This window comes from Solea senegalensis, linkage group LG14 (genome assembly GCF_019176455.1).
Source record: "Solea senegalensis isolate Sse05_10M linkage group LG14, IFAPA_SoseM_1, whole genome shotgun sequence".
In the NCBI taxonomy this organism is placed as follows: domain Eukaryota; kingdom Metazoa; phylum Chordata; class Actinopteri; order Pleuronectiformes; family Soleidae; genus Solea; species Solea senegalensis.
The window spans coordinates 4,921,001-4,948,072 of record NC_058034.1 but is presented as its reverse complement, the minus strand read 5'-3'; the positions used below and the strand labels follow the sequence as shown (position 1 = coordinate 4,948,072).

General features: G+C 41.7%; 1 protein-coding gene across 6 annotated transcripts in view; it reads left to right on the top strand.

Annotated features, from left to right (window-relative positions):
• Positions 1-27,072, top strand: part of dab1a (DAB adaptor protein 1a) — a 70,102-nt gene that overhangs the window by 23,911 nt on the left and 19,119 nt on the right. For all 6 annotated transcript variants that reach the window (XM_044043827.1, XM_044043832.1, XM_044043826.1 and 3 more), the window contains exons 2-5: positions 2,627-2,900; positions 17,064-17,203; positions 19,007-19,105; positions 24,807-24,938. In XM_044043827.1, the coding sequence (XP_043899762.1) occupies positions 2,831-2,900; positions 17,064-17,203; positions 19,007-19,105; positions 24,807-24,938 (441 nt within the window). In that variant the 5' untranslated portion in view covers positions 2,627-2,830. The remainder of the gene's footprint in view (positions 1-2,626; positions 2,901-17,063; positions 17,204-19,006; positions 19,106-24,806; positions 24,939-27,072) is intronic.

Genomic DNA, 27,072 nt, shown 5'->3' with positions numbered 1-27,072 from the left:
TTTATGGAGGCTGAAGATGGACAGAGCACAGGTAGAGAGAAAGTCAGTGCAGAGGTGGCCTACTGTATATGATTGTTCATTATTGAGATGGCAGGAGAGCGCAATGAGTGCAGCCGCTAATCTAACTCTGAGCCTGATGGACAGAACACAATTACCCTGAGAGCGCAGGAGGTGGGCAAGAGACAAGAGAGGATAGAGAGCCCACACCCGCCTTTCTCCCTCCTTTTATCTTTTTCTTTCTGTTTGCTTTCCATTTGCCTGGCAGACTCTACTGTAACTGCAGATGATTTCTGGGCATTAAGCTCCTGTTGCCAGTGTCCTGTTTATCGAATAACACACACACACGCACACACCAACACTCATCCTCACATCACCCACTCGCGCCTTTTTGGCAGCGCCCCATTTGGGTACATCCAATTTACCGTTGGTGCCCTTTTCCTCCTTCCTTCCAGGCTGTCTCTTTTCTGCCATGGCTTCAAGATTTATGTCTAAATCCAGACACACTAAGCCATGTTCACATCCTCCTCTGCTGCTACTTTTAGCTTTCGTTTTGATTCCAGGTCAAACTGCCGCTACAGTGTTCACGATGGCTTCTCACGGAGCTGCTCTTTCCTTCACGTTATCTGTGCGTGTGTATGAGACAGGAGAATTTGTACTGCTAGACATGCGCTGCTTTTTTTAGTGAAAAATTAGCGTGTTCACCCCCCAGGGACTGTGGCTCAGATGTGGAACTTGTCCCAGAGTCTCCGGAGTAACAACCATATGTCTGGAGCCTTGGAGACGTCTGGAGAGTGGTGCTGCAGCAGATTTTTCATTTTCAGTCTCAGTCCTGCTTCTTTTGAACAGTGGACTTTTCATTTTTTTATTTCTTTACACAGGCTTCCTGTGTTAGGCTTCTTCAAATAAGTGAGTAGTGCTCTTGCAGGGTCAGTTTCTGGAATAACTTCACATTTTTTCCTATTATATTTTTCTTCATTAACTGCAAAGGAGAGAATCTTTGTATCTGTGTTTTTAAAAGCAGTTATTTTCTGGCTTAATGCAGTTAGGGGGCTTCTCTGCCTCTTTTCTGGTCCCAGTCGAGGATTAACGGACTGCCTCTTTTAAACATAAGCTCCAGATGCTGCCTGAAAGACTTTGCCACTAGAAGGGAAGGAATGGGAATGAAATGAAAAGGACAGAAGGGGACATGTTCAGGGTTACAGCTGAAGCAACTCAAACTCAATCCTTTTTGTTCTGCTTTCACTTCCTTGGGTTTTTCTCTCTCCCCTTTTACCCCTTCTCACTGTTTTACTCACCCACTTTGTGTTCCCTCACACCTCACTTTCTCTCCTCTCGGTTGATTTCTCCTCCACCTAACCCCTCTCTCCATACTCACTCTCTCTCCATCCATTTGGTGGAACAGTGTTGCTGATAATGCCTGTAATTGGAGTGACTCACACTTTTCCAGTGTGTTTGGACCAGATAAAGAATATTGTCAGCATTTTGCCGACATGGCCTCTGCTGGCTGAATTAAATGGACTCTGTTCTGTTCTGTCTGCAGCAAATTAAAAGCCTCTCAATTCATCTGTTCTCGCCTGAGGCTTACAGGGGCCTCCTATTCACACAGAAAAACTGCAGAGAGGGGGAGGAAGGGGAAAAGAGAGATTTCCCTCTACCCCAAGAATCACCGGCTCCTTCGTTTTGTTCAAGTCGGCGCTCACCCACTGTTAGACGAAGATGGGGAGGGAAAGAGAGGTCAAGATTGATAGTTTAGGAGAGGTGAAGAGCAGCTCAGAAGCTGTAGTGGGATTTATTATGCAGCATGTTAACTTGCAGCTGTCTCCTGTTGTCTTTGTACCTCAGCATCTCTGAGTCAGAAAGAAGCTTGTCTGCACTTGTGTTTGCATGTTAATGTGTGTGTGTTCTCCTGCATTTATGTGACAGAGTGAGTGCACAACGGCGTGCATTTGGCTGCTACGATATTGTAGTAACTGCCAAGCAACACTTCAGAATAAAGTAGCAGCAGATGGGCAAAGAAAAGGATAGACTATGACCGGAGGGGCCCATCGGGCAGTGGACAGAGCCCCAGGAGGGGCAACAAGGGTGTTATTTAAGAAAAAAAACACAGGTTAGTACAACCTGGTTGTTTTAGGGCTGTGCAATATGTGTGGTGGTGTTGCAAATTAAAGGTAGCCAGACTCAGACTCCACTGGCAGGTGCAGAAACTGACAAAGCTGGTGAAGAAACACATGTTGCACATATTTTCCAAAAAATATGGAACAAATAACTGTCAGTGTACAAATAAAAATAACAGTTTAGTGTAGCACAGTTGTCGACGTGCAAACATGTGTGTGCCGTTGTCATTGTGATACGTGCAGATTAATTCATGTTCATGGAAAAGATTATTTGAACAAATGCTGCATGTTTGAAGAAGAGTGTTGTTTGGAGAAATCGGTTTGTTCCTGCAGCAGTGTCCTTGGTACTACTGACAGGAAGGAGGAAGTGTAGTGCAGTTTGTTACCATGGGCAACATCTACTCAAGGTCCCCTGATCAGAAACAAGCTCATTTTCATTCCTGCTGAGGACTCTTGCCCAGAGTGAACACAACCCTAACCGAAGCAAACCCTCTCCTCCTCTTTCTCCTCAGCTCTCTGTGGGTGTGTGTGGGATGTCGTGTCAGGGCTGAAGCCCGTCCCTCTCCCATGAGCCTGTGTGCCCACACACACACCTGGCGCCTCCACGCACACACCCGGCGCCCACGCACGCACAGCCGGCACTGACGCTGTGAACTGGACCCTCTGAGCCCAGCGGAGCCAAGTGGAGCGGAGTCTAGCCCAGTTGGAGCCTGAGGATGTCAACAGAGACAGAGCTACAGCCAGCGGTCAGGCCCAGCAGCATTAGACGGGACTCCAAGAGGAAAGGTACGTTGACACTTACCTTTGTTGGCTCCATTTCAATCAGATGAGGTCGATGAAGTTAATGAAAACTAATTTAGAGCAAATTGAACAGAAAAATTGTTGAAAGTTTATGAAGAGTGTGTGGTGCTTGGACGCTAGGGGACACATATCCAAGCTGAGGACATTTGCCTCTGAGCAATGCCTAGAAAACTCCCCTGAAGTCCAGGCATGGGTGGTGACTGTAGGTGGTGACCTGATGAAGACTGATGAAGAATAATGGATCAGAGAAAACTAGAGAAAGACGCAATGTATTAAAAAAGACGGTAAGGTCATTTGGCACAGTGCAGTGCAATTGGGGCAGATGAGACATGTGATGACACCCTGGGAAGTCAGCACGCATGAGACGAGATACAATTCTGAAGTATAAACAAGACTATGTTTGCAGCATGGAACACAGTTTTCCTGACTGAGCATTTTAGCACTGGTCTGCATATATTTTACTTTATAGAATTCTTCTTACTCTCATGTTTTCTAGAAGCATACCATTCTAGAATTAGCCCATTTTCAAAGCCACCTATGTCAGTGGTTTCAATATCACGACCACCAGAACCAGATGATTTGCATGACTTCTTTTTCAAATATTTTAAATGTATGTAAACACTTCTGGTTTAGTACTGTATCACTCTGCAATATCAGTGTTATAGTAAGGGTTAGTAATGTACAGTGTCGGTTTATACACTGTGATTAATTAAAAAGACATATTACGCACTGAGAACAGTATCTTGTTGCTCATTACTTTGAATCCCTGGAGATTTTCACCGCTGACTCTTTGACTTATTATCGTAGAAAAAGCACAGGTGTTAACTATGTTCTTGTCAAGTGTCTCTATTAGTACCAAATCCTTACCTGTAATTGGTATTCAGTTCAGAATATTTCTGAAATTCACTGAATTCTTTATAGATCACAAGCAGCACTCTCTCAAGTACAACCGTTCCCCCCCTCGATATGTCTGCACGCCTGCTCAAAAACAGAAAGTACTTAAAGTCTTACGCTTATTTTTATATAATAATCTATCCAATCCAAAATAATCTAGCCTCTGCTGCCAAGCTGTACTCGCTCCTGACCAAAGGGGCATTTGGTTAAAGATTGTGAGATTGTCATACATGTTTAGATCCAGTATGTTGTGCATCATTCTGTGTACATTTTAGTTTAGGGTTAACCCTTTTTAACACGTACATATGTATATTAGTTATGTGACGTTATAATGACCTAATAACAGTGAGGCTGTTGCTTGAAAAAGCCACTAGTGTAGCCTTGTCGCTAAGTCGGGCTTCAATTACAGAGGGCTGCTACCACACAGGTGCGGGAATGTTGCAGTTGGTGAGAATTAAACCAGGATCCAGGTGTCAAAGGCTCCAGAGGCAGGTAGCTTGCAGGTGTAGGAGAGCAGGTCTGGTTGCTCTCAGAGCAGAGGTGATACCACGGAGCAGCCGTCACCCAGCTGCTCGGTGCCACCTGCCCAACAATGAGAGCGAGGCCCAACACTCTCTGATTAAGAATCTGATTGATGTAGCAAAAACTTGGAACACCGTTGGGAATGTCATTTATTGGGTACACAGAAACAAACACACAGGTACACACACACTCACTCACTATCAGCTGCTGCAGATGCCTCATTGCTCACAGTGTTCTGTGACCCTGCAAAGGAGCATTTGTTACCACATACACACTGTCTGCGGGACGGCCTCAGTGCCTCTCGTGTCCCATTTAGAAACAGTATTGTTCTGCTGGAATGGAGATCATGTTGGTCACTTAGACTGCCCTCCATATTTGGGGAGTCGCACACACACACACACACACACACACACACACACACACACACACACACACACACACACACACACACACACTGACTGGGATTGAAGCCCAGAAGAGCATATGAGAGGAAAGATGAATGGTTTGCCTTCAGCATTCAGACATCATGGTTTATACCTTTTCTTCTCTGTCCCCCACCCCTGCCCCTCACTCCTTCACACACACACACACACACAGTCAGTGTCTGTCTCTCTCTTCCTCCCTCTCTCTCCTCTCACACACACACACACACACACACTGTGCCTCTCCTTTTTAAGACAATTAAAAAGTGTGTTCAACTACAGGCTCAATCTCATCTCTTTTTGATCTAGGTCACACACACACACACACACACACACAGGTTTGTGACCCTGCACTGACCTCCATTCATTTGGACAGCCTAAACAAAGCATTTTCCCCAACCTAAACCATAACCAGAAAAGGTCCTAAAGACATAACAAATACAAGCACTCACACTTACACACACACACACACACACACACACACACACACACTGTGCTTCTCAGCGGTGTGATGAAAATCTAATGCAATCATAGACCAAATACAAGCAACGCACGTACAATGGGAATAGTGTGCTTGATGGCATTGTTGTTTTTGTGCTTCATGTGTGTGACCAATGTACACACACATACATGCATACACATGTTTCTGCCGCTGCCCCCACGACGTTCTGTTGTTTCATGGCCGGATGATGTCACTGGATGTGAGTGAAACAGATCCACCTAATGGCTAACCGTCATTGACAGAATCCTAGCAGCATATTCTTATACTCTTCTAATATCCTTCATCCATCTCCCACTGCTTTGATTCAAATGACCTTGCCCCAGATGAATGAGACGCAGAGGAGAGACTGATCACGAAGCGAGAGTAGGGCGAGTAAGAGAGTAATGAGTCGGTGTGAGGGAGAGGCGTTTAGTCTCAGGCCTTTGTTTTACACTTTTGTAGAGAACGTAATAAAAAGGCTGAGAGCACTGTGTGTCACATATTAATCACAGATGTAGTGTTTTTGAGTCTATGAATCATTCTGTTGCTGTGTGTCTGTGAATGCCGGCCTTTTTCCCCCTCGTACACACAATTACTGCATATTCAGTGTGTGAGCAGACAGGTCATTCTTCTAAGAGCACTTCTTTTCTTTTCCCTTTAGGTTTCTTATTGAATTACCGTGATGAAGTAGAGATAAACTATGACCTTTAGCATTTGTGTGACCTGAGCTGTGCATTTCTGTGTCCATCATTCTTTTTTTTGTCCGGCTCAATTCTTGCAGAATAATATCATGAATCCTCAAATACATCTTTACCTCTGAGTTTCTCTCACCTCCCTCTCTCTTCCACAACTTGGACTTGAGTACCTGCTAATCACAATGGTTTCACTGGTAACAGTTTTAGTGTAGATCAGGGGCCTCAAACTCAAAATGACCTGGGGGCCAAATGAATACTTAAGTGATTAGAAATTAAGATTATATCTTGATAATCCATCATGATGTTGCAATTAAAACTATGTAGCATGATATTGCACACCATTTCAAAGTTTGAGACCCTGCTGTAGATGGTGATGTAGACATTCCTCCTCACATGTCAGATCATTAAAGACCTCAAAACTATTGAAGGTTATAGAAATGTAATCATGGTTTTAAGGTTTTTCATGAGCAAAACACTTGGCATTAAAATAATGTTTTATCTCTTCATGAAGTTTGGATAAGCAGAGTCCAGTAAGATGCCAAGAGTGTGTACATATTCATTGGTATAACTGTTTTGAAAGGAGTCCCAATTTGATTAATAATAAAACATGAAGTCAACAGTCTAACCAGTGCAAATACATTTCTGTAAATTTTGTTTTTTGATTACAACCCATCTTTGAGTCTTACATGACATTGGGGGGGAAAAAACTCTAATTTGTGGGTTTAGTATCATTCCCATCAACAACTTGGACAGCTGTGTAAGCAAATGGAGCGCACCCTCGCTTGAAACTGTGACACTTAAGTAAAGTTAGAAAGATATTCACAGATTCAACATGTTTTGAATCATACTGATGTAGACAACAAGCTACAACCTCATTCTCACCAAAATGATATGGAGAAACTACGTTGATTTATTTTTTTATTTATTCTTCTGTACAGCACTTTAGTTCACTGTTTGTTTTAAAGTGCTTTACAAATAAAGTTGGATTGGATAATACTAAAAATATGCTATTACACAATATAATATTAGATATATTGCAATGCCAGACGTTTGACAATATTTTTGTAACTCATTACCAACCTGAAATAAAACTCAATCACACTATCTCTGTCCATCGGGCAGCTTCAGCTTATGCAGCTCTCATGGTAATTCATGGGAATAATATTATTATTAATAATTAGTAGTTCATACACACAAATTAATATTTTGTGGCCACAATTTAGAGTTTCTTTCCGGCGTGTCATCATGTCTGGGGCTCCGTAGAATCCCATCTCCTGCTTTCACTCTGAATCCCTTTGACATTGCAACATAAGATTTGTAAAACACTGCATTTTGTGAAACATAATGCATTTAATGTAATTACAGCATGCTTAAAGAGCGTATTCCCTGCCATTGCTTTACCCTCCAGAGAACATATAGTCTTACTATTCGAAACAGGGGGCAAAGTTGGGTCTGCTGACGTTATTTTACAGCTCTCTAATTCAGCTCTGTTGTATAACAGAAAAACAGATGGTTTGCAGAGTTTATTCACAGTTGTTGCTGTGTGAAGTTCATTTAGACTAATACACAGTTCATGAAAGTGAAATTCCAAACAAACAAAGTGTGACTATTGTTGCCGCAGTGGGTATCGACTTCATCGGGGCTGTGAGCGAGCATTTGTGGCGAGAGAAGTGTTAGTAAATAATGGCTGCATTTGTGTACCCAAAAATAAACGACACTTAAACCGGCAGTCGTTCCTCATTTTTAAAACCCCACTCAGCAACAGCTTTAGTGTTGTCGAGTCGGTCGTTTGATCCAACAAACAGATGCAATGTTTTTGTCTTTTCTATTTGCAGATTTATACTGTATTCATAACATCATTAAATGTTCAAATCGAACATTCCCTAATGCCAGTCTGTTGTTCATGAAGTGACACCAAACATTATCACGAGTGCTAATAACTTCTGCTGCTGTCAACACACTCAGTCAACTGTCATCACAACTCGGAGAAATCACGACTCAGCCACAGTGGGATTTGGCTCCGGATGCGTGGGAGGGCGTTTCCACAGTGTAGCTGGCAGCCAGTGGCATGAAAAGAGTGGTTAAGGGTTATGGCTGTGCAGCTGTTAGCCTTAGTGTGCGTGTGTGTGTGCGTGTGTGTGTGTGTGCGTGCGTGCGTTTTGATACGTGAGGATACGTGTGGGTGTGTGTTTGCTCGTCTCTGGTGTACGATTAGCAAACACATTATCTTCTTTGTGTGTATATTATGCACACATCCAGTCTATCTGGCACAATCACAGCAGCCATTTACTCTGATATCTTTCCCTGGGGAATTTTTAGAGCACAAACAACAGTATTTTGTGTGTGTGTACTTGTATTTGTTGCCTCGTTAGGACCCAGGGCTTTGTTTACACTGTCCAAATGTACTGGAGTCAATGCAGTGTCCAAAGAAGAATATCTGCGCAAACCTGTGTGTGTGTGCTTTCTATGAGAGGTAATCAGATCTGTTCCCTCCAATCAGACAGAGATTGAATTGAATTGGGTGTCTGTTGTTGTTGTGACTGTCAGTGGAGGCCAATAGTGGATACTGGGGGAGGGGGTATAAGACAAAAACGACACTCGGTAGCAGATAGTGACACACACACGCCTTCCAAACAGGGCTTTTCGGCACTTAAACTAAATTTAGAGAATGCAGCCTCCTCTCTGTCCAACTATGATACCTGTTGTCTTTAACTCCCATCAATTTATTCCTGGAAAATGAGTGATCCATCCATGCTGCTGTCTTCCTTTTCACCAGTTTCCCGGGGTCTTCGTAGTTATCTATTTATCCATCCACTTTTTCCAGTACTATAACCTAAGAGTGGTGAGATGGAATCAATCACTTACTTTGGTTTTGCACGACCTGCAAACCAATACGCTCTTTCATTAAGACACACTTCTCTGCTACCGTTCAGAAAGCAATTTTAGAATTCAAAGCACCTGCCTCAGACGGGAAGATTTGCTTTGCCGACTCTTGAATTGTGTATTGTAGTAGTGAATATACTGTATGATCCTCTCAGTAAGTTCAGCTTAGTCCTGTCCTCCTCACTTCTTGTTGTGGCTTTGCCTGCTGCATCACTAACCACAGTCTCCATAGCAACTGTTTGCTCCTTGCTCGTAATTTACGCAAAAGCAAAAATGTCCCAATGTCACCTGCAGACTCTAATAGTCTCAGCCTGTGGCGCTGGTTGAAGGACTGTAAATTGAAGCGGCACGACTTATGCATGTTTGTTGTTGACAGGCGGCTGTTTTCTACTTCAGTTGCCTGTGCAGCTCTTTATAAAACCTGGAACAGCACAAACTATATGGAATACAAAAGATGAATTCACAATAATTATAACAGTCTCTCCATCTTGTTTTAAATCCATCCCTGTTACATTTAGCCCTGTAGTGTTCTTCCCTTTCTCATCTGCCACAGGTACGGTCTGTATTATAACTAACTGGTCAAAAAATGTGGCCCTTAAGTAAATTACTTTCACTTAGACTGTGTATCTACAAGGTGAGGAGAGAAGAGAACATTTTCAAGCTGCTTGACAGTCCTTTATCCCTCTTTTTCTCGGACCCTGGCTGAATGAATAAAGGAAGTAGGCTCATTACACAAGATGAGACAGAGAACGATAGAGTGGGGGGGGGAGGACAACAACTTCAAATGGCTCCATATTTTCATATTTTAGCAGAGATGACTGCCTTGAGAGGACGCTTTGTTCTGGCAAACTCTCCTTGGCATGAAAGGAAACCTGCTGTGTTTTGAGGAGTTACCTGTGTTTCCTGAAGCTTTGAAAGATGGGCGTCTAATGTCTGTTTGCCAGCCACACTTTTGTGTGTGGACACACACACACACACGTGTTGCACAGCCTGTTGGATTTAAGAAATGCACAACTTTGAAACTTATTACAATGTATTATGATATATTACATAAACTTAGCACAAAAATTAAGGAAATTTGTGTTTGGTTGATCATTTCTTTGTGGTAACAATGCTTCTTGGCAATAAATCTTATGGACTTGTAGGCACCCACATACTCAACTCCACCAAGATGATAGCGCGGGTGGGGGTTTATCAGAGACTATCTCCAGAATTTGGTGTGTACTCATCAACCTATCCGACAATGGACTTTGGTGTCGTTACACACTCAGCAACAGGGGACCTCCATGCTAACAGGGGACATTTTTCAGGTTCCCTTTTGGTAATGCTTTAAATCATGCTAAAGTGATGTCTCCAATCCTATGGTGCCGAGGGGGGACCTGCGTGTGTGTGATTGTTAAAGACACTACTCTGCAGTACCCCCCACTGACTGGAGCAGGATTTCAGTGACTCATTCATACGTTGTTCACTCCTGTTGTCTGAATGGTTTTCATCCCCGCTACTGTCTTTCTGTCAATACTGGGGCTATTGGACAAACCATTTAGTGAAGAAATCAGTCTGCTGAAACATAGTTCATTGTCTTTTTAAACAAAATATGAAGGTTTAGCTTTTCAATTTGACAGTGTACTGAAATAGAATGTTGTGTTACTGTAGTATATCAGTAGGCTTTGGGGAGTTTATCCATCCTTGAGCTGACTTAACCTGTATATGAGAGAGAGAGCAAAAGGGATAGTGTAGTCCACGAGGGGACTGCTTCTTTGATGCCCTGTCAGAGTTCAGAGCACACAGCTGCGCGCGCATACACACACAAGAGTCACATGCACACTTGTAATCCTCTTGGTTAGTGAGGTCAGTTGCCTTGTAATTAAACCAGTGCAAGAAAAAAGTCCACCAAGACATTAGAAAGACAGAGGTTATGCTGGGCAGTGGAGACAAGGGCAAGCACAATAGAGACTATGAAAGAGTCAACTTGATAGAGAACAGCCTCATGATAGAAGACCCTTTGTTGGCTCCTTATCAAATGGGGGAAAACATAGAAACAAATTACAGTACATGAATGGGTAGATGCTGACACCAACACTCAATATGACCTCAGTACTAAAACGTAATTGAATGAATACATCTGTGACAGTGTCACTACTGGCATTGTAAAACGAAGACTTTAAGGCAGAACTGATGTAATGGATTACATCAGTCTACATATTGGTATATTTTCTTTTATGAGGGTTTGTTTTAAATGTGGATGTGAGTCTGACCTGCTCTGCATCTCAGAATCAATCAATAAATTAATGAATCTTACACACGCAGATACATTCACACGCCTTGATAAATACAACTAAGGAGATGAGGAAATGCTAGATGCAAATGATGAAATAATGGGCAGGGTTAAAAAGATGTTATAAATGATCAGTAACCTAGATGCAGTGCCATCTCTATTGTTAAAATAGATTGATACACAAGTGTGAGGGCTGGCAGTCAAAGTCAATTTTCTGAGTTACAGACTTTCATGTTGAGGCATTTTATTTTATGTATTTTACATGGTCTATTAGGGGAACGGGGAATACTCTTTGTCCCCACCAGGGACAAAAGTAATTCAGCAGAGGTAGGGATAAATAGACCAGATAAATGCTTAATGCTAACCCCTACCTTAAATCCAATTCTAAAACCAACCTAAAAGGTCCCTTTTAAAGGTGTGAGGACCAGACAAAAACAACATCACAACAACATAACATCAAAAAGATCAAAATGTCCTCACAAAGGTAGTTTCAAATAAATATTTGTCCTCAGATGTACACACGTCTGTCATCCAGGGAGATGAAGATGTGAAAAAACGAGAATGAAACGAAGATGGAATGTGAAAAAATATCTTAATTTACTTTGTTCATCTCTAAAGCCTAGTCTCATGACGTTGAGTCGCACAGATTTCTTCCTTTGTACATCAATGCCAAATGAGTTAATTAGACTAAAACGATGTTAAAACCTACTGAACAGTTGGAGCACAAATTATTCATAGCAAGATTAGCTTTCTTTAGGCTAAATATAAGAGCTCAGCAGAAGCATTTTCATTTAATAAATGCATAGAAAGTTTAGTCATGTTGCAAATCAGGCGGCGTAGATAAACATCAACAAAGGCCCAGCCCTCTTTTTTTGATGAGTGAGTGACAACAGTACTTTATCACCATATTTGACACCTGGTGTTTCACCTCAGCAGCTGTGTTTTAAGAAAATGTGCATGTGGGTATCTGCAGTCAAGTGTAAACTTCTGTGAGCCAAATCTGTCTGCCAGGATTAAGCGTGGAGCTGAAGGGGAAAATGTGTTGTTTCCTTGGCACATGCTGTTTGTGGGTTTAAGAGAGTCTGAGAGAGAGTGTGAGTGAGTGCTTCGCCTGAACATGTCTGTGATAGGTAAAGGAAAACACAAAAATAACCCCACGCACAGATTCACAAACACCCATGCTGCAGTGGGGTTTGGTAGTAAGATTAATTGAAGACTAAATGCCAGGTTCCCTCACGTGCTGTTGAGTGTTTGTTGGGAACCATCCTGGCTGTAGTTAAGAGCCTCTGGGTGCTGCTTCAGCTAGAGCACAGTAAAACAAAGTCCACGCTTTGCCAGCCACTGCACACAAAACAGGTATTCTCAAACTGAACAGAGAGCATTGTTTCACCAACATGATGTATGAGACATATATACAGTATATTACACCAGATGTAATGCCTATAAAACCTCCTGTCACAACACAGAAGTAAACCAAATGTAAACCAACAGAGAGCTGTTGCATCTCTCCCTCATTTATACTCAGTCGCCTCAAACCAATGGATTAAATCTCTAATGTCTAATGAAAATGAATGAGCTGTTACGCAATACTGGATTTGCACTGCAAATACTTTAGACTTGTACTTTTGACAGCCTAGATACACATGAATAGGGAAAAAACTGCACAATTGAAGCTCTAGAACCAGTATGGACATATAATCATCAGTCACAAAGCAGGAAAAGTCGACTGTAACTGTATGACTGAATAGGCACTTGAGAATTCTAACATAAATGAATGAAGAGGAAAATAAATGTCCTTCATGTCACTTATATCCCAGTGTGTTCATTGCTGGCACATCCAAATCCACAGAAATGACATTGTGATGAATGATAATTATCTGTTAAAATCAGATCTAGATGCTACTGTTTTGTTTGTGAAACCATCCGTTTATAGCCTTTGTAGGAGGAGGTTTATGATGTACAAACATGAAGTTAATTTAGTTTAGATTTAGCTTAAATTATTAAAGCATGATTACATGGTACAGTGTAATATTTAACTGTTGGCCTTAAGGACACCTAAGTCGAATGTGGTATTTTGGACCTTTGAAATTAAGTTTAAATTCGCCACTACATCAAGTCAAAAAACTTTCATGTGACATCCATTTGGAGGTTGGCATGGAAAACAATCACTCTTATTGGACTGTTGGAGCCCAAAAGGACTATATTGCCAGCGTTCAGCTGCTTGATAAAGCTGAGTGGTTAACTTCTCATTGTGCTGTTAAATATTACTGTATTATTATCGAAACATTGTAATTAACGGCGATGCAATCTAAACATTTTTTGCAAAAGAAAATAGGGAGAAGAAAGCGAACAAAAGAAATACAATATCAACATGTATAGTCTCTTTTCTATTGGACAAAACACCCACTGCTAGCATCTGTCTTTTGTGTATAATAATGACAACAAATACAATTGGCATTCACTTCTATATCAAATGACTGAATGAATCAAAGAAAGTCATCTCTAGTTGTAATGAGAAAGGAACTGACCTAAACTCACATATACCTGCTAATGTCACTGAAAAAGTATATGTATTGTTTACCTAAAGGAAAAAGCATCATACATAGATTCTTGATCCTATGGTAGCTGAAGGGGAACCAGCTTATAGAGAGAGTGATGGAGGGTCCCATGGGAGGTAGAAGGTTGCATTATTGCCAGGGGTGATGCCAGGGGCTTCCTTTAAGTTTTATCCATACTGAACCTGACGTCACCTGTCATCTTTCACCTATGGAAGTGTGGTGTGTGTGTGTGTGTGTGGGGACTCAGAACTACTTCTCTCTCATACACACAACATTTTTTATATTGCGGCTTCACACATTAGAATGTTCAGTCAAAGATGAGAAAGGTTGAAAAAGGGCTTTTGTGTTGTGTTCACCCCTGAAGCAATTGACCACCAGAAGTCTTTTTTTTTTCAGTGTTTCAGTGTGGTAAGTGAGGTGTGTGTGTGTGTGTGTGTGTGTGTGGACATGGTCATATTTCTGTGAGCAGAAAATATGAAGCCTGTGAGGGTTCAGTGTCTGTGGTTTGTGTGTGTGTGTGTGTGTGTGTGTGTGTGTGTGTGTGTGTGTAGAGCAGCCATGTCAGATGAAATAGAAGATTTTTTCATTAGTTGTGTTTGAAGCTCAGCAGGGTCACAGCAATAGCAGACATTTAATTACAGCAGACTGAATGCTTCCCTGGCTGACACACAGAGCCACACACACACACACACACACACTTCCTTTCTCTCTCTCTCTCTTCTCCTCCCTCTCTCTATTTCAGGGAGGTCTTTCACTGAGCATGTTCCCAAAAGGTAATAAAATCAAATAAACCACTCAAAAGGGGAAGTAACCCTGGATTCCCTGCACCTTGTTCACCTTTCTTCTCCTCTTGGCCTTTCTCAACTCCCTCTCCCTGTGTTCTCTTGCTCAGTGTGCTAAGTATAGCAGCAGTAATAGTGATGGATGCAGATGGAGGGAGTAGGTCTTAAATGTCAAACTCAAATGAAAACCACTGTGCCACTGAGACAAACGCAGCTGGATGCTCTCAGTGTTATTTAACAATAACAGCCATTGATCCTCAGGCAAGGGCACGACGAGTGGTCAGCTTATAGTCGGAAACAAATCTCAGTCTTAATATGAATCATTGTTACTCACATTAATTGTGTGACGTGTCGCACGCCGCTGTTCCCGTTAGGCTGGAGTGGCTCTTTTGAAAAACGTCCGATGATTGTTGTGTCGCGTATGCAGCTAAACAAAAATTCGAAATACAATTTACCTCAGGAAAAAGACTAGAAGTGAAATCAATAAATAAATTAAGCAGCATATTTCTTTGCATTTAAATAAAGGTTTGTTTATAGTGTTACAGTAATATGGATGTAAATTGAACTGACTTTGCTTAAAAGTAAAGTTTACTGCAGAACTATTTGCTGTTGGCGAGGCAAAAATATAATATCCTATATTGAGTATTTCCAGTATTTATTTCAGAGTGCTACATTACTGTGCACTGCTGCTAAATGTTCACACGATCATTATATTAATGTGCCACTAATGATTATCACTCATTACTTGCACAAGTGAGCACCAAAAGCTGCAAATTAAGATGCAATCGGCTAAACGTAATAATCTACAGTGATTACTAAGCCATTTAATTTAGAACTATTTCTACTTTTAACAAATATGTGACCGCACTCATCATGGCATATTCATGGACATTGACACCAAACACGAGGGGAAACACTGCTATTACATTAAAGTTACCCACAAGCAATGGGGGAGATTTAAAGCGGTTGATTTTCTGTTGTTTGCACTTGAATGAAATATGACTGTGTTTTTTGTTTCGTTTTTTTTCTACACACAGCAGGTGGAGGGAGGGGGAGTGGGGGTCATCATAGCTGTTGACTGTTGCACAGTGTGTGCTTGTTTACTTGTGCACTCGCCTGTGTGCACAATTCACAGGACTGTTTCATGTTTAATGAAGGCAATATTTAAATGTCTTCAAACAACTCTGTGTTGAACAGAACAGTACTCTGGTGGTTTAATCACTCGCTCTCATCTCAGCCCAACTGAGATGTGACACAATAGAGAGTGCCGCACCGCGGTTTCCCCTTCCTCTCTCTAAAATAGGGACAGATGTTCCTCAGCTCGTTTGTCTCTAAAGACTTTGATGCAGACAGTCGTCGATTTACTCTGAGTTGCGACTGTGACTAACACACACACATAAACACCATTTGTTAACGAGGACTTTGTTAACCTTAAACATTTTTCTCCCCAGATTCCAGAGTGAAAAAGACTTCATTCAGGTGATGCAAAGGCATTTAAAAAAATGGGCATGTTTGTGTTCGCCTGCAGACTAAGTAGAGGGAGGTGGGAGATTAGTGTTGGACAGAGATGATTCAATAGCCTCATACACAAAGATGCGCTCGCCCGTGGTTAAAGAGCTCATTTCTACTACCCTGCAAAGCTGGAGGGACTCTGTGTGAATGGAGGGTGTGTGAAAGAACGAGGAGAGGAGGAGAGGGACCATTCCATCACTCAGGCTATGACCTTCCAAGAGTCACGCTGTTATAGAGTACAGAACTAATGCCTCAATATATTATCTGAATATGCTGCATTATCATTATGCGTCTCTCACTCTCGCTATTGCTTCTGCAGTCTTTCACACATACACACTGAGAAACCCACACAGATGCAGGCATGTTCCCTCTACAGTAGTTGATGATGAAATGTTTGCACGCCGCAGGTCAGAGATAGAGAGATTGAATGAGAAAAAGATGGAGAAAGCACAAGAAGAAGAAAGTGAGTGTAACCTTAAGAGTGGCCATGCTCTCTCTCTCTCTCTCTCTCTCTCTCTCTCTCTCTCTCTCTCTCTCTCTCTCTCTCTCTCTCTCTCACACACACACACACTCTGCTGTGTATTGCATGTGAAGAGCATTGTAGTCACTTCTGGAGATAACATAGAGACTTCGTGAACAAGGGCAAGGTCAACATGCACGCACTGTTGCCTGCACCCACCAATACATGATGAGTACAATACCAACAACCTCCCACACAATAGAGGTGAGAAGAGAGGGAGGATTGTTGGAAACCGGGTAGAGAAGGGCAAAATGTCACACTATTATTTTGCCGGAGAGATGGGACACGAAACGAGGGCCGTCACAGTTTCAGTTGTTGTCCTGCCAAACTTCATTGATCGACGTGTCTGGACATATTGACCCGTTTCATTCATACGACACCACAGTTTAATGCTCTGATTTGAATTGGTTGCATAATAATGTGTGGCTCACATCACTTGACCTATGCCATGGTTGTATTTTCATGAGATTACTGCTGAGGTGTTCTGCGGTCTCTGTGATTGATGAGCCTGAGGTAATAGCCCAAGTCTCCGGTAGACGGAGGTCCTTGACTGGAAGATGTACTGTAGACTACAGCGTGTGTGTGTGTGTGTGTGTGTCTGCAGGGCAGGATCGCAGTGAGGCGGCTCTCATCAGACGTTTTAAAGGCGATGGCGTACGCTACAAGGCCAAGCTCATCGGCCTGGACGAGGTCACTGCAGCCCGTGGAGACAAACTCTGCCAAGACTCGATGATGAAGCTCAAGGTAAAGAAACTCTCTGCGTTCTTCTCGTCATCAATTAAGAAGTCACTTCCTCTTTAACTCAAACTCAAACATTTGTTACTCTTTAGAAGTGAGAAATACATTTGGAAAGTTTCAACACCTAGGAATAATGGAGCACAGTTGCCTACACTAACATTAAGTTCCATGACCTACAAAAACTACTGCACATTAATAGCCAGTGCAACTGTTGGTCCATAAATAGTTCTTTAACTTTATGCATATTTTAAATCTTAAATATTCATGTGTTATACATCACAAAGTCTGCTTGTGTGTACTGGTTTGTTGCTTAATGAGAGGAGTAGAAGGAGATGGATATAAAAAGCAGGGCTGATGGAATTAATAGAGATGGAGACGATGAGTGCAGTAGGTGTAAGGAGGTTAGCCATATGGAGGAGAGAGGGATCGGGGTAAATGTCTCATTTGCACAGACAGAAAAGATTAGAGGTAGAGGCAGACAGATGGGGGCAGTTAGCAAAGGAGAGAAGGCATATAGGCAGGGAATAAGTGGGATGATAGGTGAGAGAATAAAAATGAGGACATATAGCGCATTCTTGAAAATATATTCATCAATAAAAGTTGCATTACTCATTCTGTTTTATCGGAAAAAAAACATTTCTATAAAACATTGACTCACAAAAATGTCTCTCAATAGTCAAAAAGAAATACAAAGCCTCGTGTTTGCTTCTTTGTTTTATCTATAAAAGCATGCAGTTCATGAAGCACCCTATTCATTATTAATGCAATGCCATGTAACACATGCGGCTGAAATACAGCAGGATATGAATATGATTTCAGCCGAAATAAATTTAAATTGAGGAAATTACATTTACGTCTTGTTTTGTGTGTGGTGAAAACTCTATCCAGCCGAGGCCTAGAAGGGTGAGGAGAGGATAGACAGCTCATTGATCAAACAGCTTCCCTCCTCCTCATTTATTCAGACAGGAAATCCATCAACTCTTTTTCTCTGATATCTCCACCTCTTCTTTCCTACTGCTCCTCCCTCTTCTTATTTGACTCCCTCAGTTCCTCTGATCTTGCTCTTGCTCTTTGTCATCCTCGTCTGTGACTCACATGTGTAAACACAGGAGGGGGAAAATAGGGGCAAGTTTGTGTCTTAGATGAATTTACAGTTATGAATCAATACTTCATGATCTGTTCATACAATTCACACGACCACATGTATGTCAACCGTATGTCAGAAGTTTGAAACGTGAATTTGCTGGATGATTTTTGTCATTTCAAATAATGTGAATTTCAACACAGTGGTTGGCAGTAAATGTTCTTTCTCTACCATTATTCACAAATATACTCGTTGTGGTCCTGTGTGTAACATTTAAGAGGGTTTATTGGCAGAAATGAGTTCCCATAAATGTGTTTATATCAGTGCATAATCACTTTAAAATCAAACTTTTTGTAGCCTTAGAATAAGCTTTTTATATGTACTTGAGGCGAGAGCCTTGCTTTGTGGAGGTTTCTACAGCAGACCAAAGGGACAAACCACCCAGGATTTGCACTTTGTGTTTTGACGCAGAAGCTGACTATGCAAACAAAAAATAATGGTATGCAATTTCTGTTATGCAAAGGCCACCGTAGGGCGTTTGTTACAATCTCACCATTAAATATCACAAAGTCTTACACACTGGACTTTTAAATGTAATGTAATATATTTGGTTTTCTAATAATCTTTTAGATCACAAGTGTGCAAGGTCCTCATGAAGACATCTTTCCATTACACAGTACATAACTTTCTCTGTGTGTGTGTGTGTGTGTGTGTTTCGTCTTCAGGGTATTGCTGCAGCAGCACGGTCCAAAGGAGAACACAAACAGAAGGTGTTTCTGACTGTTTCCTTTGGTGGGATCAAGATCTTTGATGAGAAGTCAGGGGTAAGCTCATAAGCAAATGTGTGTCTATAAGTGTGTGTGTGTGTCTGTGTGTGTGTGTTTGTGCACACCTGAATGCAGCATTTGGTTCCTGTACGTGTTTGTGTGGGTTTCCTCTGGTAATGAGGCATCTCTATGAGAGGGAGGGGCCCCTGGGGAAATCAGGAGGCCCTAATTGAAACCCTGAAAACAAGACCTCAGTAGATGAGAGAACATGGCTCTCCCATTGTCTACCTCTTTGCAAACAGCAGCAGCACAGGTGTTATATTATGCTCCAGGATTATGCATTTTTCATCTTACATGGCTGCTTTTCTGTTTGACCAACTCGATATATTCAGGCTTCGCTGTCTGGCTGCTTCCGTCACCCCTTCCCCTTTTTTTCCTTCTTCTAGTGACTCAGTTTCCCAGTTGTTTTTCCTCCCTATTTAATGAGATTTTAAAATTACTACAGCATCAGTCATATGTTGACACCCTCTGAATTTAGTGGTTAAATCCTGTTGCAGAATGAGTGGGCTTATAAGTCAAGGAAAAGTGAATAAATAGTTATTTCTTTTTAAATTTCTTACTCAAGGCTTCTTTTGACAGGCGTTATCGAGGTTCACTTCCCAAATTGACCATTATCTGTCGTTGTATCCTTGAGTAAGAATATACTGCCTACAATCCCCAGGATACTTGGTGTTCTGGATAGACGGCAACCTCACTAAACAGGCCATTTCGCCCTCTTTTGCTGTTGATAATGTAAAAGTGTTGCCCCATTAACCCCCAAGAAACTGATAAAGAATTTGAAAAAGCTAATTTGCCTGCGCGTGTTAGTTCTCTCTTATTTATATTAGCAGCTGGAGTGAAACAGCCTTGTGTTGAAAAAATATAACGCAGAATTAACATCTGCTGTGTGTGTGTGTGTATGCCATGTAAATCTGTTTGTTTCACTCTGCTTTGTCTGGCTGTTGGTAGACGGATTGTGAATGTGAAAGTGGAATTTACTGCTCAACTGCTGGCTCATGCTGAGATTTACACTTCAGCATGAGCTGGGCGTCAGTGACACGGTGTGTATGTGTGTGAGTGTCCAGCAGTTACTCAGAGGGGTGGGGTGTCAGGCAGGACAGTGGCCTCCCACTGCATGCAGCCAAACTCATCTTTCATGAATCCAGTCCTACAGAACATCCCTCTTTTTATGACCCTCATTTTTCCATCTTGCTGCTTCAAACTCTCTGCAAGAAAAGACAGAGAAGGAGAAAATCAAAGCATTCCAATCATGCACATAGAACACACAAACGCTGAGGCTGTTGTGGTGTTTTTAATGTGGTGTATGTTGTTGGTGAAGTTTTCGATTAGTGTGTTGCATTTTACTTCTGCGATGTGTTTTGTTGCGTTTGTTGTTCTGTGTTGTAAATGTGTTTTTATTAGGCTGTTGACTTGCAGCGACGCTGTTCTCTGCTTCCAGGGACGACAGGTGAAAATTGACTTCATTTGTGCAGCGACAAAGCTGCACATTGTCCCTGTCAACTGAAGTAAACTGAACGTAACACAACTCAACTCAACTAAATACATCGAATAGAACAGAGGGGGAATGAAGGCAAGGTAGAAGCGCAAGTTGTAGGAGAGATAAAAACAAGAAAAGGACAAAAGAGAGAAGGTGACAAAGGCGGAGGGGGCATGAAAGGGAAGGGACAGAGACAAAGTGAAATGGCGTTAAAGGGATAGGTGGAAAATCAGTGGGCTTATGTCAAAGTAAAGCGCTCAGCAGGGAATCCTTGTCCTCTGTCTTTGTACATAAATATTAACTATATAGAGATATGCTGCCCTTACTATCAGTCCTTCAACCCCTCCTAATGGCTAGGGAGGTAGAGAAGGAGACACAGAGAGGGAGAGAGAATGACTCTGCTGAGGTTCAGGGATCTTGACAGTCTCATTCCCCTCCTGTGCATCAGTCAGCCAGATGGGTGGATGGATGTATTGGTGAACAAATGGATGGATAGCTCCTCTCTTGGAGGAGGGAAGGTCGTGCAGAGTAGAGGGAGGTGGCGCTTGAGATGGAGGAAGAGAAGACAGGTGACATTAATCTAGCAGAGGGCAGGCTAGCACGTTTTCCCCTCTCTCTTTTCTTTTGTCATCCCCTCTCTCAACTCACACACACACACACATAAATACACATAGACACAGATAGACACCGCCTTCTTCAACCCTTTTTGTCAATGGTGTCAGCGCCGATCCACCACATCAGGTCAAGAACTCACAAGACTGCGGGGGCCAAGCTCGACAACCTGCTGCTCTCTCAGAGAATTAAATCTGAAAGATTCAATTAGGCCAGTTCAGCTGACAGCGAAAGACTTAATTGAATATAAAATGTGGAGCAAAGAGGCAAAAACAGAATTCTAAGAGGCTGCATAGAGATGCAACTATAAAGGCGAGTAACAAAAAGAAGGCGATGCAGCACATAGTGGTCTCTATGACATACTGTACTCTGGGTCTTATCAAATGGATTGTAAGTGTAGATTGACTAACACAGACCATCCTAATGACTGATTTTGATGCACATTTGTGAATGAGAAGATAAAATGATTACGCTTCAAAGCGAACTGCTAAGCTCAGTCCTGGTCCTTTGGTTGGAGACTGAAGAGCCTCTGCATGTCCTGAAGATGTTGTGCCCCCAGGAAGGCGAGGAGGAGAAAAAGACACAATCCTGCTGCTCCTGCTGTTGCTTCTTCTCCTCCCTTCTTATTCCCAGCGTAACAGGGAATATCTCGGTTCAGTGACCACCAACTGCTGAAGGGCATGCTACCCACTGTCCCTCAGAGAGACTGTGTGAGTATGTGTGTGTGTGTGTGTGTGTGTGTGAGGGCCCAGTAGTGCATATCAACAGTGCGGCAGAAAAGAGACAAGAGTCCACAGTCAGTATCGACTTTTTGATACACCCACCTGTTTATGCAAACACTTCACCAGAGAGTACATCTATTTAAGCAACTGCATCTGATAGTTGACGCTGCCAGACACGGCGACCTCGGCAATGACCACCCTCCTGAGGTTTAGTCTGAACATTGACGCAACAAAAACAGCTGAAATGTCAAACGAGACAAAAGATCAGGGGAAGAATCATCTTAGTTCCAGTTTCTAAAGTTCAGGCTGACTCATTCTACTTGTTGTGATCAGCAAAACTGGAAAGTGCAAATAGAGTGAAACACTTTGGCATCTACTAAATATAACTAAACATTGGTGAAAACTTTTCCACAATTCCAATAGATATTGTTCTTGTTTAACAATAAAAAATGAAAATTCCAGACACTAGAAACAAACACACTCGACTGATACTGATATGAGAAGTACAGAAGTGCCGGTACTGCATACTGGACAGTACCGGCCAACGTCATGCACTGCAAAACATGCAGAAAAGCAGGTGCTGGACATATTTTTTTGATCTTCTTTCATCATTTTATGCATTTTATGCACTTGTATAACACCATCTAAAATGCTTATAAACATAAATAAGTCCATACCAGTGTTAATGAAAGCATAATTAACACATTTATTATAGGTCTATTTAGGTCTTATTAGAAACTTGTGATTAACTTTTGATATTATTTAATATTAGCTTATTAGTAGTTAATCACAGCTTATTACACATTTCAACATGAAGCATTTCTGTATCAGGACCATAACTGTTTCTCACGACACACATGAGAACCAGGTCTGTCCCTTTGTCGTCCGCCTGTGTTATTATTTTCAAACAGTGTTATAGATATTAACCAATATAACTATATTTGTTTGTGATGTGACTGTTCCTGTGAAAAGATCCCTGTGGAATATCTTCCGCTAAATCTGCACATCAAATGGCTGCTTCGTACGAGACATGACAATCTGCACATGCAAATGTGGAGTCTCTCGCTCTCTCGCTCTCTCTCTCTCTCTGAGTTTTGCTTGCAAAAACAATTAAATTCATGGGATCATCTTATTCCCGGCTCTTATTGAATCAGAGTGCCTCTTTGCCACCTCACCACTCACCCAGACATAATTCAATAACCTGTGTAAATGAGCTCTGCGTGCATGTGTGTATGTGTGTGTGCGTGTGCACGTACTATACATGCACTGCCTCAGCCGCCATTTACAGATCAATCAGTGGAGATAATAATGATAATAATAATAATAATCATTACTCTAATTATCGAAATTACGAGTAGAGGACTTGAGTCATACAATGATTATCTGTTTCTGCTGGGGCTGTGTCTGCACCAGTTCACCCCGTTTAAGTGGCATTACCGTGCCGTGTCTCAGACACATGGCTTGCTGCTATGTTTATCTGACCTCACTTTAGAAATGTTCATCAGTAATAAACAGTTCAAGATGATAACGTTACAGTTCCTCCCCAGAGAGTGATATAAAAACGTGTCTTTTCTTTTTTTCTTATATTATAATAAAATGTTTTCTGCGGGTCAGAAAAGTCTGGGCAGTAAAATGACTACAAACTATGATTATGGACCTGCGTGTCTTCCTGCAAATATTTCACAATAAAAGCCTTGTCAAAAATGAATGATAGTCAAGAGGGCTGCAGTGCTTTTACTTTGAAAATGGTGCAAATAGTTTCATAGAAACTGTGGATTTCACAGTCTCACTATAAAAAATAGGAGCGAGGTCTATTCCTAAAAAGAGCGGTGTGCATTTCAAGCGTGTCTCAAGTGGCTACTGTGAATGCTGTCATCATTTAGCCGGTGTCCCTAAATGGAAAGTGAGACACACACACACACACACACACACACACACAGACACACACTGGCCGTGCTTTCTTCTGGAATATCTTTAAGCTTTAAGATGTGTGTATTTAGCCTCTGATGTATAGCTCTGTAACCCCTATCCATGCATTCAAGGGCTACTGGGTCATTATGCTGACTGTGTGTGACTCTGCTCCCAGCATGCAGCTGGCAGAGACTGTAACAGCAAAGCAGACATTTAGTGTGACTTAACAGAGGGACGTCACATATTTAGATGCGAGTTGTGTGTGTGTGTGTGTGATGAGAGAGAGAGGGCACAGATGAAGTGATCAAGTCGACAGCTTGTCGAGCTGTGATTGTCACTGATCCCCCCTATGTCCTCAGGAAAAACACTGCCATCTGCCACGGGCAATGCCAGCTTGGCACTCCCCATCCAGGCTAAACAAGAGAGGGCAGGGGAGCTAGAAACAGTTTAATAAAGGATACAAGGTCTCTGTGTGAGATGCGTTTGTTTCTGTATGCACACTTCAGGGCATTTGTGTCATTTTTTTCCTCCCCTCTGAGTTTCCCACAGTTTTTTGGAGCAGTGCACAGGAATTTGGGGAGTTCTTCAGTTGCCTTTTGTATCTTTATCTATGACTGAATGGCTTCATGCTGCTCACTGTTTGATGCCAGCTTCTTTTCTTTCTTTTTTTGGAATATTTGAAATGTCATTTGATTTTTTTTTGATTTTTTTTTAATTCATTCAAGTGCTACTTGCCAAAATGATTTCCATTAAGGTCTTTAAAGTATAGATAATGAGGAAAACTGTTTATTTAGCTGCAAGGATACACTGAGGACATCAAACCTGAGAAATATTCAATTAAAAATTGATTCATTATTCGATCAGTTTTTCTTTTGGAACAAACCAACATATTATATCAGTAAAATCTATACAATGACTAAGTTGTACTTTCCTGACTATAGCTGTATCAAACCTTCTGTGACATCCTTTCCCCCAGGTCCTCCTACACCACCATGCAGTCCATGAGATCTCCTACATCGCCAAGGACATCACAGACCACCGAGCTTTTGGATATGTCTGCGGGAAGGAAGGGAACCACCGCTTCATGGCTATCAAGACGGCACAGTCGGTCAGTGTCTGCATGTAAAGATGTGTGCGAGTGCTTTACATGTGTTTGCACGTTAGGCCCGCGCCCTTTGTGTGTAGCTTAATGTGTGATCCATCAGAGGCTTTTCTCAATAGCCTGAACCTCTTGACATTTAGATAAGGACCCTTGAACATGTGCTCACGCTCTTTTGTGCTGTTCATCCACGGTAGAGCTCTAGCTTTAGGTTTTGTGCGTGTGTGGACAGGTTCATGTTTCGTCCTGCAGCAACCTATTCCGTGTGATATTGAGTACCCTTTCTGCACCTGTTATGATTCCTGTTGCTATTGTTGTGTCTGTGTGCCTGGCCTGTTTAGTCTGGATCCAGCTGGCTCGCTCTGTAGCCATATTGATTTCCCATAGTGAGTCGATGAGGATTTGAGTGTGTGTCACCAGCTCTAATGGCATATCCATCCTGCTAGGGCCATGAGCCATTGCTCTTTGACTTAGACACACACACACACACACGTTTGCACCCACACCCACACACACACACACACAGACCAGGCTTTAGTCAACATAAACACCAGGTACACTCACACAATAAACGTTGCTCACCAAATGCTACGCTGTCAGAGGCAGAGTTCTCATCCGTCAACTAACATGTCATTAACCTGATGTGTGCCGGCGGAAAGGTCACGGTTGTATTTTACTCCCACTTTCAGTGTTCGAAACCTGCCATCATGAGCAGCAGAGTCTATTTGCGGTGGACTAGGCAAAGAGACGGTTGTAGGCAGAGAGCTTATGGCAGAAGCTCATGCTGTAATTGGAAAGTTGATGTGAATTAACAGAGCATCTCTGTTGACACGAAGACCGCGACTGAATGTTGTTCAAAGTAACTGGCTTACCACTTAACCCAAAGTCTCAGCTTAAGAACAGCATGTTTTATTTAGGATATTTTAGGGAAGTGGAAGTTCACTCGCTATGTAAAGGAAAGGATTCCATGGTAGTTCATCACAGTCTTCCCATAAAGATCTACAAGTTAGTTACATCATCTAACTTAGGTACTGTCAGACGTTGAAAGCTATTTCAACGATATATTCATTTAATCTTTTATTTTTGTGACTTTGGACATTATTACTGTGATCAAATCAGACCAACAACAAGCAAATGAAGGGAATGATTTTATATCCTTAACTACCATTCATAGCTCTTTATACTTTTAGTAACATGTATGCAACACTTTCACTTATATATTCTAGAGAAGTGTATAATCCTCTATACACTTCTAGTGATTTAGTGGTTAAGCCATCACTGCACAGTCTAGCATTTTTGGACGGAATGTGCACTCAAGTGTTATATTTCAATAATACTAGTGTTTAGAGAAGTTTTTAATACTAGTAATAATAATAGTGGATTTTTGCATCTCATTTGAATGTGGAAAGTACATTCTACATTTGGGTAGTACACTTACTACCCAAATGTAGGTCACATCACTGAATTTTTCAGTTTGATATGGTTCAGTTTACTTTAGCATAAAAACATTTTTAATTCATCCAAATCATCAGTGGGATTGATCTAAGCCGTAACAAACCCTCACATTTTAGGAGTAAGTGCATGTTTTGAATGCATTATTTGGTGCTGGGGTTTTATAACTCTAACTAACGTAAGAGAAGCCACAGATAGTGTGTAGTCGAGCCTGCCCAGACTGAAAGTGTCTTTCGGGTTTTTACCTTGTAATATTTGCAATATAAATGTATGTACACTTTCTTCAGTTTAACATTGTGTTCAGACACGTTCTCTGGGGGTGGACTGAGAAGTAGACAAGTAATTTGTGGAATGGCAATATCGCTTACTGAATTTAAACAAGATGAGTACCCCCAAGTAAATACCGAAGGAAACCCAACCCATAACTAACAGTAGAATGTCATTTGGGCAAAGAATACTGCTCTTAGTAGTTTTGAAGAACAGTCTTTAGATGAATCGTTCATTTTTGCAGGGGCTTCTCAAGAGACTTTGGGAGGCTCCAGGCAAAAACAACCTGGGGGGCCCCTATGATGTTGATGATGTTATCGCAGTATCTTGCACATAGCCAAACATACGATTTAAGGGGGTTCTGACAGAATCGTTATTGCTGTTGATTAATGTAATCAGCTGTTCTTGGGGGATCCCTCTCAAC